We start from the raw sequence: 21770 nt of genomic DNA, 5'->3' as shown, positions 1-21770 counted from the left end.
CCCACTTCCTACTCTCCTGTTGATTTATAACGTCACTGTTTATAAGGGTTATCAGAAATATCTATGTGGATAAGGGAAAAAGCTCAATTTATGCATTATACAGTATATTACGTAGAAGGGCAAATTACTATTATTTTCATTTTATTTCAATGATAAAAGTGTTATAAAAATTAAAAATATCCTCGGGTCGGGTTTGAACCCACGCCTAAAACAATTTTCATTACTAGTCCTCTCAGTAGCATGCTCGGCTACGAGGACCCACGGCATCTTGCATTTGATTTGCTATATGTATGCTACTTGGCGAGAAACGGATAAGACCAACCAATCAGAACCGCGTGACTAGGCTAGGGCTCGGATGAGCATAATTAAAATATACAACTATTAATATTATAAGCTTGTCTGGTAATAGTAGTTATTTACTTTTTACATGCATTTATGCGGCTTGATTTATTTGTTCAAAATAACAAGCAGCTAACGAGAAAATAAATTGAAAGTAAATGTACATTTCATGTTATTGTTAAAAGATGAAATAAATATTCACAATGTCATTTTGAAAAATATGGGATAAAAGACGTATATCGCATCTCCATTGTGTGTTTTGTAAATAAACAGAGTATAATTTCGAAAGGTAGGGTAACGCTATGAGCTTTTTTTGTGATATGTTAAGGGCTGCATTTTTCAGTAAGTCGTATTGAAATAACACACACGACATTCTGTAACATCAGTACATACATATGTTTAGTCTATATTCTAAATTTAACCTCATATTAAATGCAACAACTTTATTATATTATACTTCTTAATACGGTTAATCATTAAGTTTATATATATAAGGAGATAGAATACCCAAAGACGACAAAACTAAATTCATAACAAGCGAGAATTGAATCTTTTTGGTTAGAAGCTCTTTCTTTCTTTCTTTCTATTGTGACAAAATTTGCTCATTCTTTATTAAAATAGAATGTGCATTTAATTTGAAACTAAAACCGTTGAAGCAATGTAAATAGTGATTCGACGAAACGTGTTTAGTGCTGTTTTATTGCTTATAACTAAAAACTCATATATTTTCTAATTGTTAACCGGAGCAGAGGAATTCACCATCAACTATAGAACACAGTGTTTGAAATACCTAAAAGACGATTATCTAATAAAGAAAAACCAGGACATATGCAATAAATTTCTAATCGGACCCCTATTTTAAATCTACACCATATCCTTAATTGCAAATAATATATTTTTGAGCACGCTGAACGAATTTAATGCTAACGAAAACAGAAGAAATTAACGTAATATTTAGTTATCAACACATATGTATTATTTCGAAATATATGAATTACGATATAACTTATACAATAATACTTACATCATTGGAAATGATAAATAAACTCAAAGACAATTACTCAGAGAGGAATTTTTACATCTTCAATATGGCGCATTTTTAGGTTGCAAACTTCTGCCAAATTTTCAATCTAACAATGTGCATATGAGTAAATTTACAACATGTTGGTTTTTACCCTTTATTCTTTGTGGATTGTAAAACCACAAAATAAGGTTACTTCTGCAAGTTGAAGGAAGCTTCAAACCAAGTTGGATTAATTTTGTGGTAAATTATAAGAGATTGGAACAGATGGACGGACAGTCCGAAAGATACATGAATGGTAAAGTGGAAGATTCGTTAACACCTGCTTCAGAAAGGCATTTAGTATAGAGTATACAGACAGTGAAAGAACTACCAGAAATCTTACGGGCCCTATGCAGAGTCGTTTCTAGCTTCATATTAACAGTTTGACTAAGCCCAGCTAGGACTACGTAAAACACAAAACAAGATTTTTAATATAAGGGAGAGTGATTCTTCGTCACCTGGATTTTTCCTTCAAAAGTCATGATTTTTTCTCTCTCTCTCTCTGTCTCTCTCATGTATGTATCGTTGACAATTTCAGTATAGTGTTCCTGAATACTGAAGTGAGCTTTACCCGTTAGTCAAACTCATAATGTGATGTTATAAAACTATTGTACTTTCCAAAGGGCATTTAACCAATAGGTTGGACGAAATATACTCCTTGTCTACCGAAACTTACATAGGCACCACTAAATACATAAAATCCGAAAATATGCATAATACATTATGTGCTTCTATACAATTACAAATCATACGTTTTTGTTTTGGAAATTTTGGTAGAAAGTAAGTTAATTTAGAAAAGAATGTTGGAGAACAGAAGGGATGGAAAACTATCCATATTATGCAATATTTCCTCCGGATGCAACACTTTGGCACTTTCTTGCACAATGTACAATTATTCAATTTGTAAGTCAGAAATAATGGCAAATAAGACCTATAAAACAATAAAATGGTTAATGTACATACCTGTAGCATTATACTCTCGTAGGAGTGTCTCTATTTCGGAGAAGGCCAGATGCCTTGTGATTCTATATTCTTCATCTGAAATTACGCAAGTTTCAGAAAGTTTATCAAATTAGATTCAACAATATACTCATATATATTGATACAATTTTCTTCTACTACGCTGAAAGTTGTCTGGGAAAACTGAAGAGTTTACGTGTTAAACTAAGAACGTTAAAGTTGAAAGAAATTATTCAGATAGTTATAATTGCTCAAATGTATTGTTATTTATTGATATAACCAAACTGTCTTGAACAGCAACCACTCAGAACTTCAAATTTGAATAACAACCCCAAATTACTTGAAGAGGAGTCAGAGCTTGCCAGCTGACTTGTAATACTCGTGGGTTTGGGGAATTGTGTGATCAGCATATCTGCTCTCTCTCTGTCAGTACTAGATTTCTTGACCTGATCATGCTACTTCTTTCGTCCAAGTAGCTCTGTAGCCTTACACACAACGCTGGTTATACGAGCAAGTCAAATACCATCTGGCGAGCACGATGAGTCACTTATTTATCTTGGACCAAACTGCTTGGACTTGAATTGAACTGCTTCACAACGTTGGTATTCCAGTGCAGCTTTTGCATTGAGTTATTTAGTAATAAAAAAAACCCTCTAAAATCTGAATCACAAAATGAAGTTACTTCGACCAACTACAGATTCAAAATTGTTGGATTTCTATTGTTCACTTTACTAGTTCCGTCATATTTAATTCTGCTCTCCTGAAATTAAGTCAGTTGTTTTCCTTTGAAGCAAAATTACAGTTAAATTGGCCACATACAAAAAGTTATATTCATTTTACGAGTCGTTTCCCATCTACGTTTTGGGTACAAGCCGTACTGTTTGATTTTTATGATTGCATAACAGAGAGACTAGTGCGGATGTGGTTTTCTTATTCTTTTTAGGATATAAAAATAATAATAAGAAGAAACTGAGAACGTAGGCTTCTACAAATTCGTATAACTGGATAAAAATTTCTCTTCACATTTTTGGAACGTAAACTCCTCAGGCCAGTAATAAAGCTTTTACAATATTTAACTTATTTTAAAAATCATTGTAAATTCAATAATTTGAAACAAAAATATTTGGTGCTGACGAGTAGTTTTCTATTCGTTTATTTCTTACACAGCTTCATGATCACGAGATAATTGTGTTCGTTTTAAAAGATACCAATTATGAATCTAAAATTAACTAAGAATACGGACAGCAATAGCGGAAGGTAATCTAATAAACTTCTATTCCAAATATTAATTTTCATCAATTAGTTTAATATATTTAAATTTTTTCCAAAACATTAAATAACCAATTAGTCTACATCTTTTTTTTTTTGTTTTGTTGAAGTATATTGTAGAAAAACATTACAAAGTCTCTAAATATATCATTATAAGTTACAATTTTAATTCATGTTACTTTCGAAATCTTGATATTTAGTAAAAGCTGAAAATATAATACAAAAATAGAAATACAAATTAATAACTACCTTTATTTTCTTTTACCGCGATTCGCGTAACGGTAAAGTAAATAAAGTCTTATATTTAGTTACAGTGAAGTTACTTTTTATATTAAATGCAGCATCAGATAGAATAAAGTAATTTCATTGCATGAGTTTTTATCATTCGTTAATATTGTTCTTACTAATATTCCAAATATTTAGTAAATTATATTCAATTTCTTCCATTCCATTTACAACAAATAAACAAATTGTATTGGCAAATGTGTTTCTACTGAATCTTATAAAGTTTACAATTATTTGAAGCTGCTCAAACACTCATGTTCTTTGAAATACTTTTGCTTTGAACATCCCATATTATTAATTTCGCTATTTGTGAAACATCAATTCACAGAAAATAAAGAATAAAATTAAATTATTATCCACATATCTAGGATTTAAAGAATAATGTATTTTTCATATCTGTCGTCAAACTTACCAATTGTATACCTGAATTCAGAAGTTGGTTCTTCATATTCCACACCTATTAAAGAATATGACTTTTAGTTATTTAGAATTATTTAGTTGTGATATTATCATTTAGGTGATCCATATAAACCTTTTAGTATTTTATTAACTTAACAGTCCTCTATGAATTTAGTTTGAGAGTGTTTTGTATACTATTATCGCAATACTTGCTGTACTATTAATCTGCCTGTTCAGGCAGGAATAATGTAACACTTTTATAGTATTATGGATAGAAATCCATAGCCGAGAAAACAAGTATAATTTTCTTTCAAAACATGTTTATATAGAAGAATAAGCTTTAGATATATATTTTTTATTTCAAGCAGAAAGGGTATTACATATAGACATTGTATTAATAACATACTTAGCAAAATAAGAATAGTTTTGGTAGTATGTTACGACATGCTGCTGTCTCCTGAGACATAGTATTGTTCTTCGTAGCAAATCTTCAAATTTTGTGTGAATGGAATTTACCGCGTTTTAGTTGATTGGCCATTTTTTTTTTAAATTCTATCACAATTACTTATTATTCAGAGTTGATTAGACATAGTGTTCAAATTGTTTATAAACTATAAGTTGTTGGTAGTTAAATGTTTATATGGATCATGATCTAGATTTACATATTTCATTATAATTAATATTCCAAATGATAATTTCTTCGCTGAATTATGTTTCGAACTTCTGCTTAAACATAAAATAAAAAGAGGGAACGTAGCAGCGATGCTAGGAACGCTTCCCTCCGGAAAAAGCATTGAAGGAACTATTCCTTCTGTAATCACCCTCTTCTTGCCAAACACATACAATTGCTGGCAGACGAAGAACCACTTCCATACAGATGTTATTTAAAGGATGCCTTGATCCATATCAGTTCTCATAGGTGATTACTTTTGTTATAGGCTGATCGGCCTATCAGTGACATGAATATGATCATCAGAGTCCAGTATTGAAATCTCAGCTACAGGATGGTATTAGTAAAGAAGACAATGGAAGGATATTGTAGACCATGAATGTATTAGAACTTTGATGTAATATTATGTTGAATTTACTGTTATAATAGAGGAGCCACTTAAATTATTGTAATCTATCTATCTATCTATCTATCTATCTATCTATATATATATATATATATATATATATATATATATATATATATATATATATATATATATATATATATATATATATATATATATATATATATATATAATACACTTGAAAATAATTTAAAAAAATATGATATAGAGGAAACATTCAAACATCCAGTGTATCATTCTCAGCCGACCTAAAACATTTAGTGTATGTTCATAAAAAAATGTTTATGTTTCAACTTCGCATTAATAATGGTTGTATAGCCCAATATGTTGAATTTATAAACATTTGAGCTTTATGAAAATTTATAAGTGAATATAACATATAGGAATCTGTCTCCTTTAATAAGAATTGTCAGGTAAAATTTTGATTTAATTTACACTATCCGAATATGGTATATGTTTCAAGTATATGAGATTTGTTAAAAATTAAAATGATAAAATATTAGTAAACTGCAGTGCATGAAAGATGGTCGCGATAAACTATGTATAGTATATCGTTACCATCTTTGCTTAAGAGTCTTGAAATCACATATATTTTAAAGAACACTATACCTTGTTCGCGATTCTTAGACATTTTCTTGCAGTAAAAAAATGTTATATTTTAAAATGAAATATTATAAACTTAATTTCTAAATGGAAATGAAATTATGATGTAAAATGCAGTAATGAAGAATCTCAATTATCCTATTTTTATTTAATAATTAAAATATCTTTGCTCAGCATTCTGCAAGTGAATCATTGTTCTATTCTTGGCATAAAATTAATAGTTTATGTAAAAGAGTGAATCTCTTACGTAAAACTAGAAGTATGGTACGATATGTATCAAAGTAACTTCATTCAGACCTTACGTAAAACAAAAGCTTGGTGAATATGGATTCAACTTTCTGTTATAGAGATGTACAGTAAAATACGTTTCTTATTGTTATTAGTACGGCTTTGAGATTTGTGTTCACGCCTTTCACACATCAGACCCAAGTTCGAATCACGGGCGGAGCTCAGTTGAACGAAATATCACATTCAGTTCTACATAGATACGTTCGAAGACGAAAGGAGTGAAAATCTCTAATCTTATTAACAAACTAAAATAATATAATTTATTTCAGATGTGTATAAAGTAAATGAATTAGTTTTGTTACAAAATGATAGAAAAACTGAGGAATCTTTAAGCTCTTTTCCTACCTTTAAACATTGTTCTCATAATTGCAAAATAATTATAATTTTTTATTTAGTTTTACGTTTCAAGGTAATGAGGAATATTTAATATGAATAATATATCATTTAATACATATAGTTCGATGCAATTAATTGAAATATTAACATTCCGAAAAATATCTTCTTAATTAAGTCAAGAAGTATTATTATAATGTTTTCATGTTAGAAATGAACGACATATGAATACTCGAATATCATTCCTTTATCAGTATAGTATGTTATACTGCATCTGAAGACGTAAAAGCATTTACAGAGAAATTATACGACAAAAAAGAAATATGTAACTTGAAACTATCTATTAGTGATCTTTTATGATCTTTTATCATTGCTAAGTAAATATTCAAGTAACTATTATTCAACTTATTTAACTAGAATTATTTTTTTATTAAAATGTTTTGGTATCTATGCCTTATTCATTAGTTAGTTCCGTAATTTGTACAGAAAGGTATCTCTTCCGTTGTTAAGTTACTGTAATTTTATTCGATTAAATACATTATCTAAGTTACTTTTTCTTGAATAATTAATTCAAATTGTACATTTTTTATTATTTAACTTTGAATGATCTTACTATGTATAACATGGTACAATGTTTTCAGAATAGCTTCATTTACATAAGTTTGAAGAAGATACCAGTATAGCCAATCCATTCAAGAAAACAAGTATATATATATATATATATATATATATATATATATATATATATATATATATATATATATATATATATATATATATATATAGGGTGTTAATGAACTATACCGACAAACTTTAAGAGATGGTTCCTTACATCAAAATAAGAGAAAAAGTTCATATGAACCTACAGCGAAAATTATATAGCTTCAGAGCTAGGGCTGTCCAAAATCGCTAAAAACCTAAATTTCAAGAGGCTCTTTTTCGAATTCGAAAGACTGTGGATGATGGTCCTTATCAGCGTAAAGGAAGTCACGCATACGCAATCCAAAACTGCATATTTCATTAATGTTCAATGGGTGTACACATTATTGCCTGCAGAGTAAAACTCCCAGACATGCCACCAACCGAATTTTGAGATGTTTTGATTTTATGATTGGTCCAAAGTAGGCAAACTATAAGCCTTGATAGCAGTGAAGACGGAATCCTTTGGCGCAATGTTGGAAGTGTTAACGATCGTCAGCAACACGGTCTCTCGTAGTCGGGAAAACGAATGGTGCGATGTTTTCTTTCACGCTTATAAATGAAGAAAACGTGAAATATACCGTGACGAAATAATCATCATCACAGGTTATTCCCAACACAAAGAAAAATGGAGCTGCCGGTTCCTAACATTTCCGCCTTCCCTCCGAAGCATTGTTTGTCCATTGTTGTCAAGGTTTACCTCCTGCCTACTTTGGACCCTTCTTGCAATCAAAGCATTTCTGAAAACTATTTAAAACATCCTAGAATTACATCCTGTAGGAAATACCCTCTATACCTATTGACAATTGATGAAATATGCAATTTTGGATTGTGTATGCATGGTTTCCTTTACGCTGATAAGAACCACCATCCATAATTCCTGGAATTGGAAATAGGACCTATTGAAATTTAGCTTTTTCGCGATTTTGGACAGCCCTAGCTCTGAAATTATGCACTTTTAGCCATAGGTCCATATGAACTTTTTCTCTTATTTTGATGTGAGGAACCAGCTCTTAAAGTTTGAAGTTCATAAACACCCTGTATATATATATATATTGAACTATACTGAAGGACAGTATTACTTAAAATATATTAATTTGTGTTAAATATTGTTCACCAAACATGTGAAATTCTGGTGATTAAGAAATTTTATAAACGTCTTCAATATGTTACCAAGTTAAAAAAATCTAAAGCAATTCATTATGTAATGTCTGAATGTGAGTCTCAGTCGCAGAGAAGATAAAATATTGCACTAAAGTTCTTCGTAATATGTACTATTTATACGCAATTTCAACAGTCTTACTCATTATGTAAAGCTTATATGTGAAAATAACATTTCCGCTGGTTTTGCTTCTTAAAGTCATATAATTTAAATAGGTAATGGTCTATGTTAATACGAATAGAGAGACCAGCGTCTTATATTCGCTTGAAGAATGATTCTGTACTTTAATGTCTCATTAGCTGTGTAACACAGAACGTGTTTGGATTGAAAGGGAACCGAAATGGATACTTTGAAAATCTACGAGTTAGTACTATTATGTAAAAGAGAATCATGTTTTGTTCCATATATGAACTATTAACGCTTATAGGCGGCTACTGCAAACAATGAATTCCTGAAATAATTGCACGTGAATAAGTTTCTTAAAAAATGTAACAAAACTATTCATTGCTAGGTTTGTGAAGGGAATCAAAACAATCAGTACAACGTATTGTGTTCTAAGTTATAACTTCTGTTTCTATTGGAATATTGTTTTAGTGCATGGCAAGAAATGAATTGGACCTACATGAGTAAACGGTCGAGATTCTTTACAGCACTTTTCTAATCGGTGTATATGTGTGTAGTTAAGTCTGTAAGAAAATATGAAAGTTGATTACTGATCATAAATGACTTGGACAAGAAAAGTTATTGCGTAAATAATTGTTATGTTAGTATCAATTGGAATTGTATACTTTATGTTCGACTTAATCACATCTTAGATACTATAATGAACCAATTACATTTAGATACATTTTCACAAAAGTTATAGATGCATTTAAATTGTTTTAAATTTTTGTTAACCATGCTTGCCAACGTATATTCTAAATACATGTAGGTTGCATCATAAAGTTTTCTTTCTATTGTATGATATGATTTATGTACCTTCAGGCATTGTTTGATTAGTTAGCAAACTTGTTACCTTCAGTGGTCGGTTCTTCGGTTGTAGATGTAGTCGTTGAAGTTGTACGTTGTGTTGTCGATTCGCTTATTTTTTTACGCTGTGTTGTCGGTCTTTCCGTTGTTGTTGACGATGTGGTGGATTCTGCTAATATTGTGCGTTGTGTAGTTGGTGCTTCAGTGGTGGGAGGTTGTGACTTCGGTGTCTCTGAAATTAGTCAATAGAAAGATATTCAGTGATTTAGACTATTCCTATTTGGATATTTCGGTGTTAACTATATCATCAATAACAAATATTTAAGATAGTATGTAAGGAGTAAAACATGCTATCATTTTGTTTGTAGAAATTATTTGGTATAATTTGTGAGTACTGTAAATGGAAGTTATACCTTCGTATAAAGTTTAAGTAATAAAATGTAAAATTTTCACTGTTTTTGAATCTTACTTGTAGAAGTTAAATCTTTTAACTCTGTAAGGAAAAAGAATGTACATGTGCTAGGTTTCAAATAGTTTCTAATACAATGTACTTTTCATCAACATAATGAATAGTGCTTTTAAATGATATATTCTGGAAGTTAATTATTGTTTTCTTAAACGGTACATAACATATTCAATAACTATTACTTTGAGGGTAATTTTTGATTTCGCATTTATTTAATTTCTTAAATACTTATAATTCCCAAATTTATTAGTTGCCGTCTTTAAAGTTGAGTTGTAACACTCACAAACACACACACATTCACACGATATATAAATATATAACCAATTAATTGTGAGATGTAAAGTTAGAAACACAAGTGATGTCTGGGTTAGCAATGGTCAGGTGGGAATCGAATCGCCTGGATGGTCGTGGTGTGTATTAGGTCGAACTCCTTACAATGTGATAAGCTATATAATGATAATTGTAGTGTGCAGTGAACGGTCGGTGAGAGTGTAAAATAGGCAATCCGAACTGCTGGTGGTGTCTTATGGTTCCACCGTGAGGAATTGTGAGTTGTGTTTGGTATCTCGCGCGATAGAGAGTATCAAAAGTGATGGTAGAATAGCAGAGGAAAAGCGGTTAGAAGGGAATTTTCAGATGCAGGATCTTTCGAGTAAGTGTATACTGTAAGTGAAGAAGAAAAATCGAACCACATCTGATTGTATTTTTTTCTAGAATCACAGTCCACCACAACTTCCGTGAGCATATGAAATCTGATTGGGTCAATAATATCCGTTAATAAGGGTATAACACGCTTTAGTTTGAAGCCAATGATGCTGCGTCCAATCAATATGACTGAAAACTTGGCAAATGTTAGGATGAGTCATCTAGGTTCTTGTTCACAATATTTCAAACCATACACCAAATTTATGTGCGGGGGACACTCAGATATTTCTCCCTTGGTTTTGGTATAGTTTCACTTATTGTAACCCAAGAAAGTGGTAGAAATGAAACCTTCGGTGATCCTGAATGTTTTCTGCTAACTGCGAAACATCATGTACTCTTTGATGATGTATTCTGTAATATCCTGGTCTTCAGTGAGTTATGTGTTAATGCCTCCAGATTGTGCCATTATCCATGATTATGTAGCCAATTTGAGAGAAAATCTCCATCTTAAGGATACCAAAAGGCTGTTCCATATATAAGAAGGATAAAACTTCAGGAGTAGTTTTGTGAACTTAACGACTATATTATTCAATTATGTATATTCAATAATTAAATATTTATTAAATACATAATTATTACGAATATAAATTAATGATGCTTGATAATTTATAACATGTCATGTGCAAATTCGTATTCCGTTAATTTCTACTTTTTGTATGATTTATATTATATGACTTTTTTAAATAATAAAAAGAGCCGAAGTTTAATTGTCGTATTATTTAAATATTACATATCATGCCATTAAATGGAAATAAAATAGTTAATGCCCTATTTCTTATTTTTAAAAATCTTTTGTAATGTCTGATAATGTTTTCCTATATTGATTACAAATGAATATCATGTCATTAGATTAGTAAGTTTGTTTAAGAAACATTTAAACCGTTAATTTTAATGTATGTAGTTTCTTACTTTTTAAATTCAGTCAGAATCCCATTCATCTTTGTCTTTACAACAACCTTTTGTCCTTGTTGTTATTCATATGAATATTTAACGTTTAGTATTTACATCGAAGTTCATATTTGTTATATTAATAAAATAGTTATTATTTTATTGTTATTACGTAAATCTACGCAAAATTTACAACATAATTTTTATCTAACATTTAAACGATTGTTTCTTTTAACGTTCTTTAAAATTCAGAAAACAAACATATATTTTTCGTGCACACACAAATGCTTGAGTACAATCAATTCGTTAAATGTTTAGTTGATATGGTTTTTATTTAGATATTTTTATTCTTTTCGTTTCGTAAATTTTGTTTTTCCCATATCCTATTCTAATAACAGCATGTATGTTAAATACTTCGTTTGTTAGTTGCATATAATTTTAGAAATTCGACGACCTCATAGGAGGCTACAAATGTTTAACAATAATACCGTATTTATTATTTTACAATTTTTGAATTTAATTTTAATCACGTGTTTTAGATTAGTGTATCGTAGAAAAATCAAACAAATCATGTAACGTGTCATTGAAGTTCTGAGATCACACGCGTAGGCCTAGGAGAAAATAATCGCTACTAGAGCACCTCCCTTTACTCAAGGTTATGTTAAGAAAACAATTTGGGGTGGTCTAACAGTTTTATTCCAGTCCTGGCCAATATTCGGACCAGACTTCATAGCTATAGACGAAGAAACAAAGTGCTTACCACTGATATTTTGCACAGTATTGGAAGAATATTCCCTTCTTTAAGCAGGCATACAACAAAATGCAAATAACTCGCTCTAAATTAAACTACAACAAAAACAATACGTCGAATACTTTTTCTTCGTTCATACTGATTTTCGAACAGTTATAGAATTTTCGTCATCTACCAGCATCACATATTGCTCTTGGCCTTGATGGGGACATCGTTACTAGAATAAAGTTTTTTTTTGTATGAAAAAATATTTTTTACTTAGGAAGATGACTTATTTCAAACCCTGTCCTCATCTCAAATCAACATGAAACAAGCCTTCATACATGATTGTAAGTCAAGTTTATGTAATAGCAAGAGGGTATAAAACTTTCGAACATGAAAATTTTCTTTTTTGCCGAAGGGCATGAACATTCAGTTTATTATAGCCCAGTGCCATATCTATTTCGCTGTTGGTAACATGATCGTCTGTCTCAAGGATTTGGTTTATGCATTAGTTACTTACACATACATTAAAATGGTCAATCCAAACTTGGAAGCCTTCAATTCATGTGTTTTGTTTGAAACATTCTACTTCGTTTAATATCGTTGTTCTTAAGGACGAATCAAAATTGAAACATAAAACGAGTAGTTATTATATTTTGGACCATGTCGAGTCTCTACTTGCTTGCTAATACAGCTAGGCAGAAACGGACACAGTGGCAGTGACTGCTGTGGCTACAGCACTGGTTTAAATCTGTGTAGAACGACCGAAATTGTAAACAACGTTCCGTCGTATTGCAAAGCTTTCTAATTTCATTGTAGCAATATACGAGGGCTATCCAGAAAGTAGATTACGTTTTCGTCTGTGTCCGCTAGGGGCGGGGCTAGCGCGGCCATCTTGGGGTCAGAGCGTTGCGCAGCTCAGTCGGCATCTAGCCGTGCTAGTGAGAGGTTCGTGCTGTGCTCCGTTAAGATACTGTGACGGTTTGAAATGTCTGCGTTAATTGAAAATCCCGCGAGCTGCGAGGTGCGTGCAGTAATAAGGTTTCTGACAGCAAAAAACTGTAAACCGATAGAAATCTATCGGCAGCTGTGTGAAGTGTATGGGGACAACATTATCACTGAAGGTGGAGTGCGACAGTGGGTCATAAGATTTAAAAATGGCCGAACCAATGTTCACGACGAAGATCGAAGTGGGAGACCCAGCAAAGTGACTGCCGAACTTGTCGAAAAAGTCGATGTTAAAGTCCGTGAAAATCGAAAGTTCACAATAACGGAACTTTCTTTGAGTTTTCCACAAATTTCGCGAAGTTTGTTGCACGAAATCATCAGCGAAAAGCTTGGTTACCACAAGTTTTGTGCAAGATGGATTCCAAAAATCTTGACAGAGGACCACAAAAATCAGCGAATGGCTGCAGCGTTGCACTTTTTGGACGCCTACAATAAGGATGGTGACTCTTTACTCGATCGCATCGTTACTGGTGACGAAACATGGGTGAAACACGTGAACTGTGAAACGAAATTGCAATCAATGCAGTGGGGGCACACAGGTTCTCCCCAAAAACCCAAGAAATGCATGCAAACAATGTCGGCAAGGAAGATGATGGCGACTGTTTTTTGGGACAGAAAAGGTGTGATTTTGGTGGACTTCCTGGAAAGAGGCACTACAATAAACGCTCAAAGGTATTGCCAAACTCTGCAAAACCTCAGAAGAGCAATTCAAAACAAGCGCAGAGGAATGTTGAGCTCTAAGATCTTGTTGATTCACGACAACGCCCGGCCCCACACGGCAAATGTCACGCGTGAAGTTCTTGAATCTTTTCAGTGGGAGTTGTTTCCTCATCCGCCGTACAGTCCCGACCTGGCACCGAGCGACTTCCACCTATTCCCAGCAATGAAGAAGTGGCTGGCTATGCAGCGTTTTGATGACGACGAACAGCTGCAAGAAGAGGTAACGAAGTGGTTGAAGTCGCAGGCGGCCGAATTTTTCGACGAAGGAATTTCCAAGCTCGTACATCGCTACGATAAATGCCTTAATTTGAATGGTGACTATGTCCAAAAGTAGTATTTGTGTGTGGCTTTCATCTGTATATAATAAAATTTGTTTCCTATACTTTGTTGATTTTTTATTCCAAAACGTAATCTACTTTCTGGATAGCCCTCGTATTCAGATTACTCTCAAGTAGAATTATAACAGAAATATGTTCACTTTTATTAATGTTGGCAAGTTAGAGTGTTAACAGACTTATTATATATATTGAGAGTTTTATACAGGGAAATATTTCCTGCAAACGCATACTTACATTTTGTCCCAATTTGAGAATGGTTAAATAGTTATAGGTAATTACAAATAATGTAAATTTTCTTGTCAGTTTCTTCTGAATTGAATTCAGTTCAATAGATTAAGAGATTTCTAAATGCCATGGAACACTGAGAAACATTAAATGATCCAGATGAAATTATTTTGAAAAATAGCAACACTTGTGTGATTTCACATTTATTAAATCAAACTTTTGTCACTAGAAAGAAAGGGAAAAATCCGATCTAATATACTGCTTTTCAATTTAATTTCAGCATCGGTTTTGATTACGATTTAAACCACAATTTATCACAGTTTATAATTTATATTTAATCTGAATATATCATCTTACTTGAATAATGTAATTAGAGTAGCTTTTAGTGTCGTAATATTTTAGGCCAAACTAAAGTATGTAATTAGTACAAACTGCATCTTCGTTTGACTGAGAAGATATTTTATCGCATAAGGTAAGTCTTACTAAGTTGTAAAAAATTAATAAGTTACGTTTGAGATACACATACTACAATTCTTTTGCTGTCTGGCTTTTAAAAACCAGTTTTTAGATTTCTGTAGGGCATAAGAATACAAATTTTTGCCTAATCGTGTATCTGTAGAAATCAATCAATTTGATAGAAATTCTCTTTTATATTAAATATAAGGATTTAAATATCTGTTTCTTTGAATACAGAAAACCATTCATATAACGAAAATGTAAGCACACATACATACTACATACTTTTAAGTATAAAACAATTTCTTATTTACGGCACGTACTTAAAATTAATTTACCATTTTTTGAAGAATAGTTAGACCAAAGAATAGTAGTGGCAATTCTACTAATAATATATTACATTCTTATCGAGTCCGATTGAACCATGGGATCAAGGAGATAAAAAAGTACAACACAAAATTGCATTTTATGGCATTTTATTATAATACAATATACAATTATTGTTTTCCATATGTTCTACCTCCAACTATTTAAAACGGCTGAATGTGATGATAATACAATAGTGACAATTTTTTATAGTAAATATTACCTACCAATCTGCGAAGGTTGTGGGAAGCTTTGTGTTTCACTTACTGAAATGTCAAATAACAGAGAAGAAATCACGTAAATCCACTTAAAAATCGACCAATATATCAAAATAACGTTAAATTCTGTAATCATGTTTTGTATAGCTTACATACGTTTTTCTTTGATAAACTTTACCACTTTTGCAGAAATTTCTATGTAAATAGTTATATAAAGAGTTCGTAGAATAATTTACTATACTTCATTACTTCATTATTATTTCGTACTGTCCCTCAGTAAACTATAAAAGCAAAATGTCTATTTACGTAATATGGCAAACGAAATTTCTTCAAGTTTTAAAACGATATTGTACTCTTTTAATTATGACAATTAACTACAGCTGCACAACATATGTAAAAATGCATAATATTACTTACAAACAAATAGATATATTAATTTTGTGAAATAATATTGAAAATTATAGAATATTATTGATTTCTTTTACTAACATAATTTGACAATTATTTGTTAGTGATTCATACTAACAAATACTAGACTTAAGTAAATAGTATTAGAAAACTTCTTAATGCATTATTAATAATGTCATTAATTGTGATGGTTATATTCACTGCTAAATTAGGAACAATGAAATTAAGAACATTACATATTAAATTTGTTGGCTTTCGTGTTAGAATGTATGTTAAATATGTACAGAATAGATTGATTAAATTGTATTTTATTTCAAAGTACTATTGAAGGTATTATACTTAGACTATACAAGTGAAAATACATGCCAAATTTACAAACATTTGAACGTTTAAAACTATCACTTTATGGAACTTGGCTTAGATGTGACGGATCCAGATTTAATACAGTCATTGATTTACAAATATCTATGTACTTTTACAAATTAATAAACAAGAGAGATACAAACCACAAAGGAATTTATAGATTTAACATTACTATGAAGTGAGAACTATTTAGTGAAACAATGACATTAATATACTTTATATGAATAATAACTTACAATACAAAAGTTGAACTAACATTTTAAATGTACTAAGGCGAGTCGTTACTACCAATACGGATTTATCCTTAAATTCTCGTGAACTGAGTACAAGTTGCTAATCCGTAACTTATAGGTATTCTAGTTCCAAAATTATTTCGTTTTTTCAGTTGGAAACACTAGCAATAACAGCAAATCACGCAGCATTAACTGAATTTAGAAATGTTGAATGTTGAGCAGTAGCGGCCTTTGGATTGTGGTCTCGGATATTGGAGTACGAACGATCGGAGACAGAAGACAGAAACCTGGACTTAAGGACTAATCAGTATAGCTTTAGACGTAAATACTATGTGACATGTGAAAATAAATGTTTTTTAATTAAAAACTTAAAATCAGACCATTTTATCTAATTATTCATCGTTTGGATTGTAATGATTTGTGTCTTACAACCTAGTTGAAGTCTGGTGCTCCCATTATCAGGCCTTTTTTCAATGAATGCCAATGATGATAACCTTTCTTGGGACATCGAATTTTTTGAGAGTATCTGAATTCTATTCAATATGGAAAAACATATTTTTCCTTCCGCTGACACTATAGGTAAAGCTAATATCAATTTTAGAACATTTGTGGGTTCAGTAAATGATTTTCCTAGATTATTCCAAACAATTAATTTTAGTAAACCCACATTCCTGACAGTGATCGAAATTTATCTGCATCGTAGACTGAAGACAATTCGTGGCAGACTTAGTTTTAAACAAAATATGTAAATTGAACCCACTTTATTCACAGTTATCTAGGAAAATTTAAAGCATACTGTGGAAATTTATCTGGTACAAACTATATTGCTGTCATGTAATGAACAGGGTTTTAGCTTCAGACATTATAACAATGCACATTTCTTTAGCTCTGTGTTAGATTTTGTACTTTAATTCTTCCTTTTTTTGATTCTTGCTTTGCAGATTACATTCCTTTGCTCCTATCATCTTCAATTTGATGTCTTATTGCATTAAGGTTCCTTCCAAATCAAACGTGTAGCCGAAGATGTCCATTTTTATGTTTGACCATAAATAGTTTAAATCAGTTATGTATGATTTTGTCCACAATTCTTCACCGCCAAACAATATACACGGAAAGAAACACTGTATTTTTTACTTTGCACTCTCACGAGCATACTTTTGAATGAACTGCTGCTTGTTTTCAGCTCTGCACAATGTCTACGTCTGGCATGGCGTTCCAAGTTCCTTAATTGTAAGACTTTTGCCACAAAGAGCTGATAAAATGGCTCGTTTTGGAATTATTTACAGAATTCATGGTGTAGAATGCATTCAGAGTTTGTAAGTGACGGAATTAGAATACACACAATGCAAGTAAATCTAATAACTAAAGAGCAAAATACCTGACTCAAAACACACTCGAGAGATACATGTATCACGAATGTCATATATACACCTACACACAAGTGCTCGAAAGAAAAACTACATTACAAATCATCGGTCTTGTTGGATGTGCACTATGAACATAATATCACATAAGGCGAAACAATGTTTATCGATGGCACACGTTCTTGAAAGCAAATTTTGGAACCCAACAAATGTAGGATAAGCATGTAATAGGAATCAAAATCAAAAACGTCAAAACAAACAGCATTGCTAACTAGCCCCAAATGCGTTGTGGCATTTTCCATCACACAGTTTTATATGGAAATTTAAATCTTTCAACTTAACGTCCAACGATTATGCTCTTTAGATTTAGGGAGACGGGTGATTTAACAAAGTGAATCATGATGGAAGAATTGGTGGGATGAATATGTGAGGGAAAACAGAAGCACCTCGAGAAAACCCACAGACACGATGTTCTTCACCACAAATTTATTTGGTCAAGGATTGAATCAGGGATCCGACGCTCCTGAAGCACTCTACCAATGAACCATCGTGCCTCATATAGGACGATATCAAATGTATATAATAATTTATTTTATAGAAGATATATACTAATGTTTTCTACACAGGGGGAGATATTGTACAATTTTCAACATAAAGTACGTAATGATAATATTTTGGAAAGCAGAAATAATATTTGTCACCGTATCAACTCAGGTTCTCAGGTTTACTAGAATCTTTTCTTGTAAGAAGCAAAAGCACGCATGGTGGTAAAACAAAATTCAGAAATCTAGTGCGTACAGACTTCTAGTTAACTAAAAACAGTGCCGCGCTACACGAGCAATGCAAAGACTAGAGCATTTAACTTCTGAGATAGGAGAAAGGAGACTTAATATTCGCTCTAATTGTCTGTATTGTAGAAACCCCGTCATTGTATGCCCATTGCATCACAACATAAATAAGAGACTCTCTAACGGATTTTTTCTAGCTTTTTAAAACGGATTAAAGGATTTTATAGTTACAGAAATAAAAAAAATGTTAATCAAGATATGTCAAGAAGTGATAGAAAGTAATATTCTTCACTTCTTTATTACTATTGCCAATAATATTTTTCTTCAAAAACTTTTGTCGTTACACAACTCTGCAACTCTACCATTAGCCGCCACTAATGTTTAGAATGCTATCGTATTGATCACTGACATGATGAGGAAATAATACCAATATCTCACATATTTAAGGAGATTCTGTACATAGGAATTTGTATGTATTAGTGTCTTAAAAAGGACGAAGTGGTATCTAAAACATTCTGGATTCAGAAACACATGAACTTGTGAGTAATCCTCTAAATGGGGAAATATAAATTATTAACAAAGCGATGTAAAGTAACAAACCAATTCTGTGCTTTTGAGAGTGTATTAGATACTTTGATAAAAATATAATATTTTCATGATCAACTGATATATATTTTGATGCTGAGAGTGTGCAAACACGAGTGACATAAGTAAATAGATATCTAGATATTTGCCTTGCGAAATATACACAGCTTATATGCTGTACTGTCACAGTATTTGAATAAATTAGAAAGGTATTCATGAACATGAACATTGCATTTGGATTATATTTTCAGTACTGCAGCAATAAACACCAGTGAGTATAAATCAGAAGGAAGTGCAAGCCAGTGGGATTGGTCATTTCAAAAAGAAGTATTTGTGAGTCTGTGGGTTGTATGTGTGCATGCTTAACCGAGAAGTAAAACCAGAATGTGGTTTATTGTGTAAAGTGAGATATGAAGTAATAAACAACCTTACATTAATCGCACTGGGGATACCGTGTGGCATTCCGTTAGCATAGAATGGATGAATATTAGAACCACTACATTGCCGCAGAGCGAAGGAAATTGCCATTGAGTTATAGGTCTCTCTGAATCCTTTAAAACCCAGAATTCGAAATTACTGATGTGACATTAACTGAAATCCCTTAAGCTGTCAATTTTTAATATTAGTAACAAATATAAGTCTCATAAATTACATGAATGATACACGCAATTATAGAAGTAGAGTTCTGTTGATATTTCGAATTCTGTGTAATTTTATTTAAATTAATGAAAGAATGTTTTGCAGTACTTTAGAATTGAGTGTATGAAAAAAAATATTGAGTTACTTTTTGCAAGGGAGCACAACGGACTTCATATAATAGTTTCATATGGTGGAAGATGATTTTATGAACAAGTAATTAATGCTTAGGATTAACACGAATGTATCAATCAATTCATGTTATTTTGATATAAATATCCTATGCGCTGTTTAGAATATATATATATACTGTTAATCTCTAATAACGGGAAAGGGTATTCATGATGATTAACATTATCAACTTTGATTTATTCCATTCCAGGAATAAATGTAGAAATAGATAACAATCTATTCCGTTTTCAACAGGTAATCTAATAACATTCTGTCGCATACTTTTTATAACAAACTATACTATCTCAGTCTTGTTTCCATGTTGTCAAACTGAACACAACAATACACTGAGCAAAGTTGTGCGGTATCTAAATACACATGCACGTAGAAGTTTCAACACACTAGCTGTATCTTCATCAGACTCTCACTTCTTTTTAGTTCTTGGGAGTTGGTCACCTATTATATTCCTCCTGGAGATAAACATTTATTTAAGCTCCGTCTTTTCATACAAAATAATATTTGTGTTTATCCTCTTTCACCTGTTCAACTACACACTTTTTATGTTTCTTATCCTTTTTTATGTTTCCTTACTTATTTGCTCTGTTTCTATTCAAGTCATCCATTCCGATTCATTGCTTGCCTCCAATTTGCATGATTTTCTCGGGTTCTTTCCGTTTTTTCACCGAAGTCATGTTCTCTGCTTCTATGATCTATCCTCCTTCATGTTCCATACTGTAGTTTTACTATTTTTTACGTGTATTTTCTATGTGTAGTGTATTTTCTATGTTTATATTGCATTGTGATCCCCTTTCAATCTTACGTCATACTTGTGCTGCTCTATCCTTTCCTCCATCATTTTTACTTTTCCTATGTAAATTGTGTCACACTCTGTGCATCCCACTTTATAAATTATCACGCTTTTATCTTTGTCTGTTATTGCTTTTCCCTTTGTCTTGCCGACTACCTTAATGATTCTGCTTCCTCCTTTCTTGTGTGTCCTAATTCCTGTTTTTTGAAGAATTATGTTTCTCTTATCCATTTTTGTGGAATTCCGTTCTTGCCTTTTCCTCTTCCTCTCTCTTTGCACTTCTTCTTACTCTATTTTCTCCACTTAGTCTATTTCGCATTATTCGTGTAAAAAAACTTCAAGTTCGTTTCTTCTGTTCTTCGTTTGTGTTTATTTATCGTATTCGCTCCTCCATGTTGTTTATGAAATTTCTTACTCTCATTGTTATCAAATCATTCGTAGCAATATATTCCCGGGTGCACACTCTTTCTCGTACAAAGATTTTTATGAGTTCTTCTTCTACCAGGATATTCTGATCTGAGTTTATCTCCTTACTTCCCCCTGTCTCATTCTCTAGATCAATATATTTCTCTTCATCTTCCACGTCTTTTATCATTTGTTTCCAGCTGTCCTTCTTCCTTTCGATAAACAAAAGAGGGGTAGTCTTGTTCCTCTTCACTCTATCGTCTTCTTCTTCCTAGCGACTCATTACTATACCAGATAATACTGGACTCAAATAAGATTCTTTATTGAGTCCCTCCTTCATTTTTACAATTATGTCTCTGATTTTGTGTTTCAAATCAAACAATATCTATAATCCTCTTCATACCTTCTTACTGTCTAAATCCTCTATTTTCTTTTACTTAT

The 21770-nt window shown here is 31.8% G+C and overlaps 1 protein-coding gene across 40 annotated transcripts in view; it reads right to left on the bottom strand.

Moving 5' to 3' along the window:
- Window positions 1–21770, bottom strand: part of LOC145683699 (uncharacterized) — a 606036-nt gene that overhangs the window by 33881 nt on the left and 550385 nt on the right. For 38 of the 40 annotated variants that reach the window (XM_081755079.1, XM_081755074.1, XM_081755086.1 and 35 more), the window contains 3 exons: window positions 9492–9677; window positions 4329–4373; window positions 2366–2440 (listed from right to left, as the gene is read on the bottom strand). In XM_081755079.1, coding sequence (XP_081611205.1) covers window positions 2366–2440; window positions 4329–4373; window positions 9492–9677 — 306 coding nt within the window. Of the gene's footprint in view, window positions 1–2365; window positions 2441–4328; window positions 4374–9491; window positions 9678–15525; window positions 15617–21770 lie in introns of those variants that run through there. The other 2 variants (XM_081755114.1, XM_081755113.1) reach the window with 2 other exon arrangements.

Source organism: Thermobia domestica, chromosome 4 (genome assembly GCF_964235325.1).
Source record: "Thermobia domestica chromosome 4, izTheDome1.hap1.1, whole genome shotgun sequence".
NCBI classification, from domain to species: domain Eukaryota; kingdom Metazoa; phylum Arthropoda; class Insecta; order Zygentoma; family Lepismatidae; genus Thermobia; species Thermobia domestica.
Note: the sequence above shows the minus strand (reverse complement) of the source record. Positions and strands in the feature narration are given on the sequence as shown.